Source organism: Callionymus lyra, chromosome 11, assembly GCF_982586985.1.
Source record: "Callionymus lyra chromosome 11, fCalLyr1.hap1.1, whole genome shotgun sequence".
NCBI lineage: Eukaryota > Metazoa > Chordata > Actinopteri > Syngnathiformes > Callionymidae > Callionymus > Callionymus lyra.
In genome coordinates, this window is record NC_141828.1 from 7,618,897 (window position 1) to 7,633,713 (window position 14,817).

General features: G+C 42.2%; 1 protein-coding gene across 2 annotated transcripts in view; it reads left to right on the forward strand.

Moving 5' to 3' along the window:
* LOC148069147 (uncharacterized) overlaps window positions 1-14,817 on the forward strand; it is a 227,021-nt gene that overhangs the window by 185,758 nt on the left and 26,446 nt on the right. The window contains exons 4-5 of one of the 2 annotated variants that reach the window (XR_015713022.1): window positions 1,340-1,414; window positions 8,552-8,676. Coding sequence is in view for 1 of the 2 variants with exons in the window: in XM_087803196.1 (XP_087659322.1) it covers window positions 8,552-8,675 (124 nt within the window). In the remaining variant the exon portion in view is untranslated. The remainder of the gene's footprint in view (window positions 1-1,339; window positions 1,415-8,551; window positions 8,677-14,817) is intronic. The other variant, XM_087803196.1, reaches the window with a different exon arrangement.

A 14,817-nucleotide genomic window follows, 5' to 3' on the forward strand; every position in this document is an offset into this window, starting at 1 on the left:
AAATTATGTTTCATAAGAACAGTTGTTTAAAACAAAGGAAAATAGTGCAGAGACGCCATCTAGTGGACAATAATGACACTGTTTTATGAAGCTTCATCAAAACATCACTGGTTCTTATCGATACCTCAAGAAGCAAAAACAGAACCAAATAAAATATACAAACATTATAAATGGTAATAAGTATGTATACTTCTCAAGATATTTACCAGGTAAGATACAAAACCAGAAAAAAAAGTTCCCGCTTCAGACTTAAACCTGTTAAATGTTTTATTGTTATCCTCAGCAGTCTATCTCTGTTAGCCACATGCTAAGCTAAAAAAGTATTCCAAAAAGCTCCTTCACTCTTCGCAAAAATCAACTTTACAATATTCAACGTTTTCCTTTAAACATTTGACTTTTAATTTATTCATCAATGTGATATTTTGTGTATTGTTAACTGTTTTGTAAAATTTTCAATTAAATACTTTCTATACAGCTTTAAAACATAAACAAACTAAGTTATTGTTATCTTTTTTGTAGATTTATAAAATGTACCCTTATTTAGATTGTTATAAAAGTCACATGCATTAGTGACTAAAAATAATCCTCATTTTACAATTATAAAAGACCTGAACTGTAACAGTTTGTATGTGAAAAGGGGAGGAAAGTAGTGATGGACTGATGAAGATTCACGAAGCAGTGTCATGTTGTTTAGAGGTCAGTAGGTGGCGCCATCAGTTTAAAAATGATGTTCCATTAGAACAGTTGTTCAAAACAAAGGAAAATAGAGCAGAGACGCCCTCTAGTGGCCTCTAAACATAATGACACTGTTTCATGAAGCTTCATCAGACCATGACTGATAACATTAACATTTAAACATTAACGTCTTATCTTTTGATAAGATGACGACAGTTGATTAAACCAACTGGACACGGACGGCATCAGTTCCACAGAACGACTCCTGGAGCAACAACACGGAAACAAACACAACAACAAACACCTGCTAAAGCCGCGACAACAGCAACACTCGCGACTTCCTCCTTAAGAAGACTCACATCATCCATTCACAGTTCACCTTCCCTCGCTCCGGCTCGACAGAAGAAGATTCTCATTTTACATTTGGGCCGGAATCAAACGCAGCACACAACATAAACAGGGACTTAAGAATCTCATATCTACCGGATATACCTGCAAACTTCCCGGCTTACAGTCGATCCACCTGAAATCCCACCAAAGATATTCCTTCTTCTCTCTCTGCTGTGTGCAGACACACACATGCTGAAGCACAGGCGGATGATTCCAGATCTGGAAATAACTAATAAAGTTACAAACTCTGACATCTTCATCAATGTGGTTTCAGGATAGTCTTCCCGTTGACAGACAGCCGGTGACCGTACGCCTGACTCGTGAATGTCTGAACGTCTTCCTCCTTCGAGTAAGTGTCCATCAGACTCTATTGTATAAATCCAATGACTATTTCTAGTCACACGAGTAACTACACATTTCCTTTATTAGCAAAAAAAAGCTAACGTAAAGCTAGAAAGACAGGGAAATAATGAACAAAAGTCAAAGCTCACTGTCAGGACACGATCCGGGAAATCTGATCATATGACATACGTTGCATTCAAAATACACAACTTTAATATAATTTATATAACAATTTATATAGCCGTTGACATAGCTAAGAATGTATCGTCTCATTGAGTCTCAAAACATCGACTTTATGAAAGATAAATAGGAAAATAAATAAAGGATTCTGTGTACATTTTATATACAAATTACTTTTCTCTTATTTTTCATAAAATCAATGCTTTGTCACAGCTATATAAAAAAAGTTGTGTATCGTATAAATCGCTCATTTCCCAGATCGTGTTTTTTCCAATCTAGTTACCGTAGAAAAACATGGAGGATCGTAATATATGTCACTGCGCATGCGTTCCCGGATCGCACAGATTTCCTGGATCGTGTTCTAACACTCACTAGGAACAGCCTTTGTTATCGCTGTCATCTCTGCACATATGTCACCGAGTTGGTTCTGATTGGCTAACGTGCCACACATTTTTAAAACTCGACTGACAGGGGGCGCTGATGTACGCTGGTTGAATCCCTGTTAGATCAAAGGTGTCTAACGTCCAACAAACCGACATCAACTCTATACTTTTACAGCAAATATTCATTCCATGAACACGCAAACCATTCCCTTGGTTTGTTTGGTCTGAACCCCCCGTTCAAACTTTTATCAATTCGACTTGTTCTGGAAATGCAGGCTATGTTCAAGCTTTCTTTTATCTCTTCCACTCTTTCTTCTCTTCCTCTTTTTCTAACCCATTCATTTCAATGGGTAAAATATTCTACTCATTTTTCAACTCCTTCCACTTGGACCTACTACTAATATTTTTACTACTAATTCAACTAATACTTTCACTACTACTTCTACTAATAATACTACTACTACTTCTACTTTTACTACTTATTCTACTACTTATTTTACTTTTCTACTAATTCTATTTTTACTACTAATTCCACTTCTTCTACTTTAACTACTAATTCCACTTCTACTTCCACTACTACTTCCACTACTACTACTACTACTTTTACTACTAATTCTAATACTTATTTTACTTTTCTTCTACTTCTCAAATTACTACTAATTTCACATCTTCTACTTTAACTACTAATTTCACTAATACTTCCACTACTACTTCTACTACTAATACTACTACTACTTGTACTTTTACTACTAATTCTAATACTTATTTTACTTTTCTACTACTTCTATTTTTACTACCAATTCCACTTCTTCTACTTAAACTACTAATTCCACTTCTACTTCCACTACTACTTCTACTACTTCTACTACTACTACTTCTATTTTTACTACCAATTCCACTTCTTCTACTTTAACTACTAATTCCACTACTACTTCTACTACTAATACTACTACTACTTCTACGTTTACTACTAACTCTACTACTACTTTTAATTTTCTAGGGTCAGCATTCATACTGTTTTTCTTCTGGAAATGCACTCTTTCTAGTTTTGTGATCATTTCATCACAGATTCTATAAGAATACTTTCTAGACTGAAACAGCACCACAACAAAGAGGTGGACAAGGAAGACAACGTTCTAAACAGAGTAAGAATTAAGGAGCTGGAGATACAAACCTGTCCTTCAAAATCAAACCAGTGCTGGACCTGGTCTGCTCACCCAGGCTAAGACTTCCTCTAGAAGGGTCTTCTTCCACTGATCTATTGACAGGATTAGTTAAAAGTCTCAACCATCAATCCTTGCGTTGTCTCCTCCCTGAAGTTGATCCAACCCTTGTTCTCGCTTCTCCTCACCAGCTCCCTGGACTGGAACTAGAAAAACAATAGCTAGTTATTTGAAGCACTCGTTACCGCGGGTGAAGGTGAGGCGTTGTTGTTGGATAAAGAGCCGATGCAGCGATTTATAATCAGTTGCCGTTTGATCAGTGAAACGTGATCAAAAGGGTGAACTTGCATTAATCATACAACGTCCCGAGTCGTCCTCTGAGACTTCCCGTCATCCATGACGCGTCTCACCTGCTTCCTGTCAGACGCAACTACACGTTTTGTCCACCAGGTCTACTTTCCTTCCCCCCGAAACAGTGACGCAAAGGTGAGAAAGTTTTACAGGAGAAAACTTCGGCGACGGTTCAGAGTTTGTCAAAGGTGTCCGAGCGGCACCAGACAAGACAACAACTTTTCTTCTGATTTAGCTTTTGGCGAACCAGCGGCAATAAATAATGGATGATCCAGAAGGTCAGGACAAGATCACAAACACGGAAAACTATTTCCCCGTGTCAGCTCCTCCACGACACTGCATACAGATGACGGATGTTTCCGATTGAAAGACCCGAGATTCCTACTGGACTGTTTTTGTTCTGCAAGTGCAACCTGTCCGTTGGTACAGTTGGCAGGGTGAAGAGGGCTTTGAAATGATAAGTAATGTCTTCCTCCACTGAGGGACTGTCATTGAAGTCTTTGTTTGCCCGTCAGTGGCTCAGAGGTGTCTATGAACTTGAGGGTCGGTGCTGAATAGAAATGACCATGTAACCCACTTGGAGGTCACCTAATGAAGGAAAATATATTCATATATTTCCTTGGCTGTATTAGTTTCTACTATATGCTTCTCTTTGAAACCCAAGGTTGTGAGTTCGTTTATTGAAGTGGATTTCAATCACGTCGTGCATTGAAGTCGTCTTTGTGTTGGGGAGGCTCCGGCGAACGGGGCGACAGGTCCCGAACACGCTACACATCTTGGCGGGATGTTTTGTGTGAGTTGAGGTCACGGAAGATCAAGTTTGAAGGAATTTACATCCACATGAAGGAGAGACCGGAATAACAAAACTCAGACAACGGACAGAAAAAAAAAACACTCGAAACATTTGTGTCTTTGGTGTCAAACGCCGAGTCCATGTCAGTCCAAAAGTCTTTTCTTCCGAAACTCTTCTTTAATGCCAACTTTAAAGGTATTGGACGCAACTGAAGAACTTAACATGACAATAAGTGGTGACGCCATTGTGTACTGGGTCATTCTACAGGACCAGTACCAGAAGAGAGAAATCCTTCCAGGCTGTTGCTCCTAAGCTTTGGAACGATCTTCCTCTCTCTTTGGGCTTGATGGAGTCTACTTACTCCTTTAAGAAAAATCTTAAGACGTTAAGACTGGGTGTTGTATTTGATAAAGACATGTCTCTTGTTCGACATTGCAGAAAACTCACCAGAAACTGTTTCCTTCAACTGAGAAAAATCTCTAAACTTAGGAAAATGTTGTCGGAACATGATCTGGAGCTTGTAATCCATGCGTTTGTTTCTTCTCGTCTGGACTATTGTAACAGTTTGTTTTCATGTCTTAACAAGAAGGATCTGTCTCGTCTGCAGTTGATTCAGAACTCTGCAGCGAGAATTCTGACCCGCTCCAGTAGAAGAACTTAAAACTCTTCACTGGCTTCCAGTTTCTTTCAGGATCAACTTTAAAATTCTGGTTCTTACTTTCAGATCTATTCATGGTCAGGCTCCTCCTTACATCACTGATCTGATCCAGCCTTACACCCCAGCTCGGGCTCTGAGGTCTGTGGATCAGAATCTACTTATGGTTCCTCGCACACGACCAGAGGAGAGAAATCTTTTCAGGCTGTTGCTCCTAAGCTTTGGAACGATCTTCCTCTCTTTGCGCTTGATGGATCTACTGACTCCTTTAAGAAACATCTTAAGACGTTTCTATTTGTTCAGGCTTTTCCTTGATTTTCTGGAACTCCTGTGTTGTTCTCAGTATTATCTTGATCTTTAAAGTATGTACTTTTTTGAGTATTGTTTTGATTGTTTAAGCGCTTTGTGACCCTGGTCTCAAAAAGCGCTATATAAATAAATATTACTTACTTACTTACTTACTTACGTTTCTATTTGTTCAGGCTTTTCCTTGATTTTCTTGAACTCCTGTTGTGTTATCAGTTTTATCTTGAAATATATACTTTATTGATTGTTTGATTGTTTAAGCGCTTTGTGACCCTGGTCTGGAAAAGCGCTATATAAAATAAAAATGACTTACTTACTTAAAAAATATTTTAGTCATTTTCACAAAGCGACTACAATAACCCCAATTTCCATTGTGCTTTAAATCTTTTTCAGACCACATAAAATAACGTGGTCATTGGTCCAATAGAGCCTTTCGATTGTTTTCTATTTTTCTATTTCCCAAAGATTTGTCACTTTCGTGTCCGACTGTCTGTCGCGCTCTGTCCGGACCTGCTGTGTTGCTCCTCCGCTGAGCCTCCTGCTCCCATCCTTCCATCATCACCTCCATCAAACACCCTCACACGCTCCGGGGTCCCAACTGACATCCCACCCTCAGGGTCCCCCGTCTCCACGTCTCGGACCCATTTTCCCCCCACGTTTTTTTTTTTTAAAGCCTCCGCCGCCAAGCCGGACCCCCCGGTTTCGTCTCGCAGCGGGGCTCCGTCCAGCCCATCAGAGAAGTAATTCACACCCAGACTCATTTGAGTTATTTACTCCATTACCACCCCGACTGGCCCATTCCCCACAGCTACCCATGGCGACCTGAAGCCTGGTATGGGCACCGGGGGCTTCCAACAGAACTGGCACTGCCCCCCCCCCCCCCGTCCCTGAATCTTCACTCCATGATAATGGGCGATGCCACCTCCATGTGCAGCTGGCACAGTATGTGGGGAGTTTGTGAGGAGATAAGTGTGGAGATTGCTCAGCTATCTTTTAGCAGAGTGGTGTAGATGGTGTGTGTGTGTGTGTGCGTGCGTGGCATCTCCTGTAAGTCATTATCACACCCGAAGCCGAAGCTTCTCTCAGATGACTTGATAGATTTACATGATTCTGTCGAGGGAGCCCGAGAGGAAGACAAGGTCCAGTGGAGTTGAGAGCGACGACGGAGCCGTCATCCTCTCCAAAAATAAGAAGAGCGACACAGTCACACCTTGATAGGAGAAGGGAGGAAAAAAAAAAAAAGGGAAAAAAGTCTTCTTATTTTTTGGAGGATGGAGGTGTATTCACGCGCGGCACACAATAGGCATGAGTCGCCCTCGCTGCCATTGTGGAGTCGAAATAGCGGCTCTTATCAAAGCCTGTGTGCCGGCTGGAGGAGCCATTTTGCTGATGTCCTTCATCTCATTTCAATCTCAAATCAAGTCACTTTCCCCGCCATATTACTATTCAGCATTATTCCCACCGTCGTGGATCTAGCCGCTCTAATATCCAGGGAGCGCTGCAGAGAGAAAAACCTGAGAATAAGTACACACATTTTTGGACAAACGTATGATAGTATGTGTGTTGAAGAGAAGGATATCTACCCTTGTAGGTGAAGCGGAACACAACTTCAAGCTTTAAGAAAAATGTTGCCTCCAATTTGTCGTGAACATTTTGAAAGAACTAGGCTTTTTCATTTCCTGGTCATAATCTTTATGAATTTAGATTTCTTTCTCGGACAGGGGGGTTTGTAAGTGACAGTTCTGTCGGCTTTATTCAGCCAGGATCGGGAGCGGTAGAGTGTGAAGTTGATGAATGACACGGACTTCACTTGGCAGTTTGGAAGAAGTGAATTCCCCAGTCTAGGTTGGGAAGTTCGTTGAAGTTCCTGCAGCAGGTGTAGCGATATCTCATGGTAACCGGGAGCAGTTTTTTTGCCTTTAAGTTTGGCTAAAAAAACATATTTAATCACTTAAAATGAAGAAATTGAAAAGCTTGGGTTAATAAGTAGTTTATGGGGAACGTTATAGTGTCATTGAACTTCTCTGAACCTTGTTTGCTCAATTCTGGATGTGATCGAGTATCTTAAGTTCTTGCTTAGGGTGATGTACTAGTTCAAAAACTGTTTTTAAAACAGTAGTTCTGATGATTCAGTGGTTTTCGTTTCCTGTCTTTGTGTTTCTGCTAAGATCTGTGAGGAAGAACGTGATGCAGTCGAGGTCCGGGTTCCATCAGTGCGGCGCAGACGGACATGTCGGCATTTGCGTCTGAGATCAGCGAGAGAGCGTTATAATGGGTGCCGTGGCCCTCGGCCGTGGCGGCGGTGGCAGGTGTGGACGGCGCCGCCTCGCAAAGTGTTGTTCACACCATTTAAGAAGTGGCGACACACTGAACTGTTTTGCACACGTCCAGACGACGGGGTCGAGGTCCGATCGTTGACACACCAAATGAGGTTCCAGCACATTTTTCTTAGATGTTCAAAAGGTTTCTTGACCTACTTTGTGTATTTATGGAGCGAAAATAAATGTATTTAGATGCTAATTTATGACTAGAAGTCAATACATGTTCATTAAACAGACCTTGTATTATCGTTATTCTCCTTCTACAAAGTATATAAAGACATGTCTTCAGTTTCCCTGGATACAGGAGCAGGTGCAGAACATTAGCCATCCAGGAGAGACTCAGAGTTTAACCTCAGTCTCTCAAAGACAGTTGAGAAGGATTGAGAAGTTCCACGGGGCGGAGGCCCCTGGTCAAGATATACAGCAGGGGTGAGCAAATAATTTCCTGAAGGGGCCACAAAATAATACAGTGACTTCTGAGGGAAATCAAACAATGAAAGTGAAAATTAATGGCTAATAAAAAATGTGTATTAATCCCACAGCGTCATTAAAAACATCTTGTTTCTACTTGTTAGTTAATTGTATTTAAAATGCAATATATTTTTCATTGAATCTATAAAAGTTTCTCCTGAAATAAAAATACTAAAAAGAGGAAATTAAGTCCGAAATAAAGATAATTTAGATTAGATTAGATTTTCCTTTACCACAAGGGGAAATTAGAGAACTTTGAACTTTGCCTGTTATACATAAAATTGAACCAGTTAAAAAAACGAGTATAAAACAGTTCCTCCGTACAGATGGTTTCCTGGTGAAGGAGTCGTGTCATTGAAACGCTTCATGAAAGAAAAAAAAAACCCAGCATCACGCTGCGAGACACGTCGGGATGTCGGTGAAGAGCACTCGCGGTGGAAGCAACAACTCATCTCCCCACCTTCCTCTTGTCATTATTTATTCTTCCGCTCATCTTTTGTTTCTTTTTGTTTTCTTCGCAGCCCCCTCCTTCTCCTCGCCTCGCCACTCCCGCTCCCTTCTTCCTCTGTTTCCCTCGGCCCGTCTGGCACCTCGAGCACCGCTAAGCCTTCAACCGGCGACGGAACGCAGACTCTGCTGTGCTGAGGTGCTCACACACACACACACACACACACACACACACACACACACACATACACACCTACACACACATGCACAACCTCCACATGCATGACAAGTGCACACATTGCATGCGGATAATAAACAGCATAACATCAGTCACATGTGTTAAAGCAGAGTCTGATATGTCACACACACACACCTCCACACACACACACACACACACGGTGATACCATGAGTTATTGAGTCAGACAAGTCAAAGCTTCCAAACTTGCGGTGTGTGTGTTGGCGAGGGCGTGTGTGTAATAATCCATTGGTTCTGTTCTGTGCTGATTTCGGGCACTAAGCCCTGCCACAATTATTCAAATCCAGGCTTTTAGTTGCAGCACACCTCTCTCCACAGGCCCGTGAGCCGCTAATCTTGCCTTTGGCCCTGCATATCAAATGGCCTTAACTCCCATAAGGAATGCATATGAAGAGGAGCCACTAGTGGCTTAATCCGCCCGTTTAAGTTGCTGAAACGTACACCTGTCACGCCGCCTCGCGCCCGAGCTCGTGGCTACTGATAGCCGCGCCGGAAATCCAAATAGCTCTTTCACGAAAATATTACACTGCTGTTCGGTGTGTGTGTGTGTGTGTGTGTGTGGACCCCCTCCCTGTCCTCACACCCTCTCATCTCCTCCGCTTTATAACACGTCGCTCTTCTTCATGTTCTGCATTTTTTTTTTTTAAGATTTTAATACTCGGCCCATTAGCGTGCGAGGTGATTCTCAGGTCAGCTCGCATGTGCGTGTTCTTTTTCTTTTAATGCCAAGAATACTTGAGCCGCCGAAGCGCCTATTATGACGGCTTTGTTGGACGTCTGAATCAAGCTTTTTATAAAACCAAGTTTGCCAAAAATACACTCTGTGATTCTTTTTTTTTTCTTCTTCAAATTAAAGCGTAGATGTTTTGTGTGTTCGAGCAAGACGTGTGGAGATACTTGACATCAGAGCTGCTGTCAGATACACTTCTCTACTCCGGTTGAAGGAGCCTGCGATCGCTCTCCACGTCTCTTGATGTCGCCGCTTAAGAGTCACATTATGCTAAAACCGTTTGTTTGACGGACGCACACAATGGCGGGGAAACGATCACAATAAAACCGATAATTATTATTTCGAGTTAAGTCCTCAAAACATGAAGTCGCTGTTGGATATCTGCTCTTGAATCTTCCCACGGATGCTTTTGTCACGAGTCAAACATGTGTTAACACTTGTGTACTTATTTTCTGAAGATAAATCGTGCCTCCTGTTAACTCTTGTGTTATCTCAGGGTCACCTTGACTTGAAGGCCTGTGGTGGAGGTCGTTCACCTTGACCCAGAGACAACACAAGGGATACCACAAACACATATGTTTTGGGGCCTTCGGGTCACCTTGACCCAGAGACAACACAAGCGATACCACAAACACATTTGTTGTTCGGCCTTCGGGTCACCTTGACCCAGAGACAACACAAGCGATACCACAAACACATTTGTTGTTCGGCGTTCGGGTCACCTTGACCCAGAGACAACACAAGGGACACGACAAACACATTCGTTTTTGGGCCTTCGGGTCACCTTGACCCAGAGACAACACAAGGGATACCACAGACACATTGGTTTTGGGGCCTTCGGGTCACCTTGACCCAGTGACAACACAAGCAATACCACAAACACATTTGTTGTTGGGCCTTCGGGTCACCTTGACCCAGAGACAACACAAGGGATACCCCAAACACATTTGTTTTTGGGCCCTCGGGACCCCTTGACCCTGGGATAACTAGGGTTAAATATACAAAAACATGTATTCTGTTTAATATTTTGGGTGCTTGTGAATTTGACACCTGTTTTCGCTAGATATGAAGTAAAGATCATGGAATTTTCTATTTTTTATTTAAGGTGCGAGGGTTAAAAACCTACGTTATTGAGTGTAATGTTCCTGTTTATTTTTCAACTTAATTCCCGCTGCCTATGGGGCCATTTCTTCGATGGGGTCGGTCTGGGTTCGTCCGTCTGTCAGCCGTGATCAAAAAGTCTGTTCGAATCAAACATTTGGGAGGTTCATCTGGATTCAGAAATGTTTTGAAGGTTTCTTCGTACACTTGTATGGCCGCACGCTGCTGCCACTCGAGCAAAAGATACTGTATACGACAAACAACACTCAAATAAATCAACTTATTTGTTACAATAGATAAAACTTGTGAGTGAACTTTTTTCAAGTGTCAACAATTTTCTTGAAGGTTATTTTATTAAATGAACATATTACATTTTTTTAAAATGAGATCCTTGGCAAAGGTATGTGCCTTCTTGGTGCTATTCTTGTTTATGCTTTATGTATACGTTGAAAGACTTTAGAGAATCTTCGGAGTCATCTGTGTCTTTGTGGCGTTACAGTCAGAAATGTACAGTATGTCTCTATGAAGGCTGTGAATAGGGATGACTTTTCTTTAGAAAAAAAAGTCAAAATAAGTTTATATTATGGCTTGTTTTTAGCAGAATCCCAGTCAGTGAACTAAGACGCTGCCACAACAAAAACAGACGATCATTCTGGATACATTTTGGATGTTTTTCTTTTTGGACGAGGAGGACGAGACATTTTTTTATCTATCATTTCAAGAGATTACTCTGAAAATAATCCCAATCCTTAGACGACATGAGAGTGAGTAGTAAAATGGCTGACGTTTTAATATTTCCCATTTTTTGTCAGTTTACTCTCCACCAAAACTAACATCTTACTCATTTACTATTCATTCAGTTCTGATCCACGACGCTCCATAACTGTGGCCGCCATCTTGTTTTTTTTATTTCCAGCGTCAATCAAAGTCTTGGAAAAAACAATATTTCTGTAAAAATAACCCGATTTTTTAGAAGTGAAGCATCATCTCCACCACAAGGCTCCGCGTTAGTATTGCAGCTACGACACTGCAACACAAACACACACACACACCCCCACACAAACACACACACACACTGGAGCTCGCACACACACTGTGGCGGGGACAGTGATCAGCTCAGGACAGCTGCACGGCAGCCTCAGGTAAGACAGATCCTTGCAGCCTCGTACACGGGGGACCAGCATGTACTCAACATCTGTCAATGCAAACGCACGCGGCACAACTTTTTTTTCTTTTTTTTTCCGGAGCGTATGTCTGAGCCGGCCACAATATGCTTCCAACAGACAACTTTTCAACTTGATACAAACCTCCCAAACTCTCCAGAGCACTGATCTGCAGCATGTGGTGCCCAGAAGAGGGGGAGTCGCCTCACGAGCCGAGGGCAAACACACACACACACACACACACCCACACACACACACACACACACACTCGCCACCAGCCTCCCAGCGCTCCTCTGCTGGCATGTGCGAGGCCCGGCGGCTGCAGGCTGCCAGTCTGGACTCTTACCCGCAAGAGCGCTGCTGCCAAAGGCCGACGCTGAACCCAAGGCCCGGGACTGAAATAGGGCCTGTAGAGGGTTTTCGGTCCCTCCAGTGCGTGATGTGTGTATGTGTTTAATACCGGCGTGTGTGTTGGCTGCTGTGTGTGGAGGCCATCTGGATATCAGGACCCAACACGGAACATTGTTATTGTTGCACATCACACGCGTCGTGGGTTTTTGAAGTCGGATAATAAGACGTAAATATGACTTAAAGTTCAACTTATGTGTTGATTTAAGTGTGTCTTACATAGATGTGTGAGTCTATTGTATCATCAGTGTGTGTGTTCGTTGTTGTGATGTGTGACTCTATTGTATCATCAGTGTGTGTGTGTTGTTGTGATGTGTGACTCTATTGTATCATCAGTGTGTGTGTGTGTGTTGTTGTGATGTGTGACTCTATTGTGTCATCAGTGTGTGTGTGTGTGTTGTTGTGATGTGTGACTCTATTGTATCATCAGTGTGTGTGTTGTTGTGATGTGTGACTCTATTGTATCATCAGTGTGTGTGTGTGTTGTTGTGATGTGTGACTCTATTGTATCATCAGTGTGTGTGTTGTTGTGATGTGTGACTCTATTGTATCATCAGTGTGTGTGTGTGTTGTTGTGATGTGTGACTCTATTGTATCATCAGTGTGTGTGTGTGTGTTGTTGTGATGTGTGACTCTATTGTATCATCAGTGTGTGTGTGTTGTTGTGATGTGTGACTCTATTGTGTCATCAGTGTGTGTGTTGTTGTGATGTGTGACTCTATTGTATCATCAGTGTGTGTGTGTGTGTTGTTGTGATGTGTGACTCTATTGTATCATCAGTGTGTGTGTGTGTGTTGTTGTGATGTGTGACTCTATTGTATCATCAGTGTGTGTGTGTGTGTTGTTGTGATGTGTGACTCTATTGTGTCATCAGTGTGTGTGTGTGTGTTGTTGTGATGTGTGACTCTATTGTGTCATCAGTGTGTGTTTGTACAAAACTCTACTTTCATTAAATTATTGATATTAGAAAACAATCTTAAGCCCCACCCACTGAAAACACATTTTTCTGTAGATGAAATCTTGTTTACCATAACCACAAAATTAAAATGTGTCAGCCAAAAGTTGGTGGGATTGGTCAAAACGTCATCGGTGTCATCAATCCCAGGAGTCTCAACCTCCAAGGGACTCGTTGTATAAACAAAGTGTGGCGTGATTACAGCTGCCATCAGTCCACATAATGGACTCTCATAACCTCTCGTCTCGTACAGTCTGCTTTCCCCTGAACTGGAAATGATTCCGTAGTGTAACATCCAAACCTGATGTGTTAGTGTTGTGTGGTCGGTCGGTGAACCTGCCACCTCACTCTTGGCCTCCGAGCGCAGGAACACCTGGACCCATTGGTTTCGGACCGAAACGACTCAGCGACTAACATCCACGATGGACGTGAGGTGAGCGGCTGATGAGTCTCTCTTTTATTCTGCTCCGAGTTAACTAAGTTTGTCCTCTTCCAGGGGAGGGTTGGCAGTGAAGTTGTATTCTGTGTTGGCACCAGTCAGCGGGTCGGGGAGGTCTTCGCAATCCCACCAACTTTTGGCTGACACTTTTTTAACTTTGCATGGTTTTCTCCGTCGATGTTGGCATGCCGGCATGTGAGCGCTCGTGATCCCTGAGAAGTTAAAGTGAGACCACCTTTCCTGACGGAGGGCGGGCGAGGCCGAGGAGCTAACGCGGGGCAAGTCGAATCTGAGGCGCTGGAGACAACCATGGAGTCGGAGCGAGACGGAGGGGTCGCTGTGCTGCCTCCGAGAGAGCAACTTCTTCGCATTGAACTTGTTTGTGATGGACTCCAACTTTTTAAAGTCATGGTTGATAAAAGGGCAACTGAAAATGTGGGATTTACAATTCAAGAAACTTCAGTGCTTGGCGGGTGTTTCTATGAGTTTGTTTTGGTTGAGGAATTTTAATCCAGGTAGGTTAGAGTCCAGAAACTCTTTGGAGGGAAGACTTTTTCTTTTAGAGTGTACTGGGGTTACTATTTACATCTGAGCTCTAAGTAGAACAATTCCACACACACAGGATTGATGAAGGACAGTACGATATTCAGTTGGGATTTTAAAGTGTAACTAATGTGAAAAACTGACTCACATTTCAAATGTTAAATTCTTCCTCTCCGAGATTAGGTTATTACTTTATAAAGTTCTGAAATCTCAACAAACGAGAGGTTAAGAGCTTCACTCCTCCAGCATAATGTAATCACGCTCTGCTTTGTTTATACAAGGAGTTCCTTGCATGTGCAGACTTCTGGGATTGATATTGCGCGGTGACAAACCTCGATGTTTGACCAATCACAGCAGAGTGGGTGTGGTTATAGTAAACAAGATTCAATCTCCAGAAAAACAAAGTGTTTTCAGTGGGCGGGGCTTAAGATCATTTTCTAATGTAAATATTTCAATGAAAAGACAGTTTTGTACAAACACACACTGATGATACAATAGAGTCACGACATCTATTTAAGTCACACTTTAATCAACACATTAGTTGATCTTTAAGGCTGGTTACAAGAAGAAATGACAACCAACGATTACAAAAACCAAACTTATCCTTTCTATTATTACTTCTTCTATGTAAAATACTTGTAGTATAGGGCGCCACCTATTGTCACAAAGGTGCCACTACTCTAGTCTAGTCTAGTGTGTCCCAAATCACGCACTTCTGCACTTACTCTTAATATTTTGAGTGCA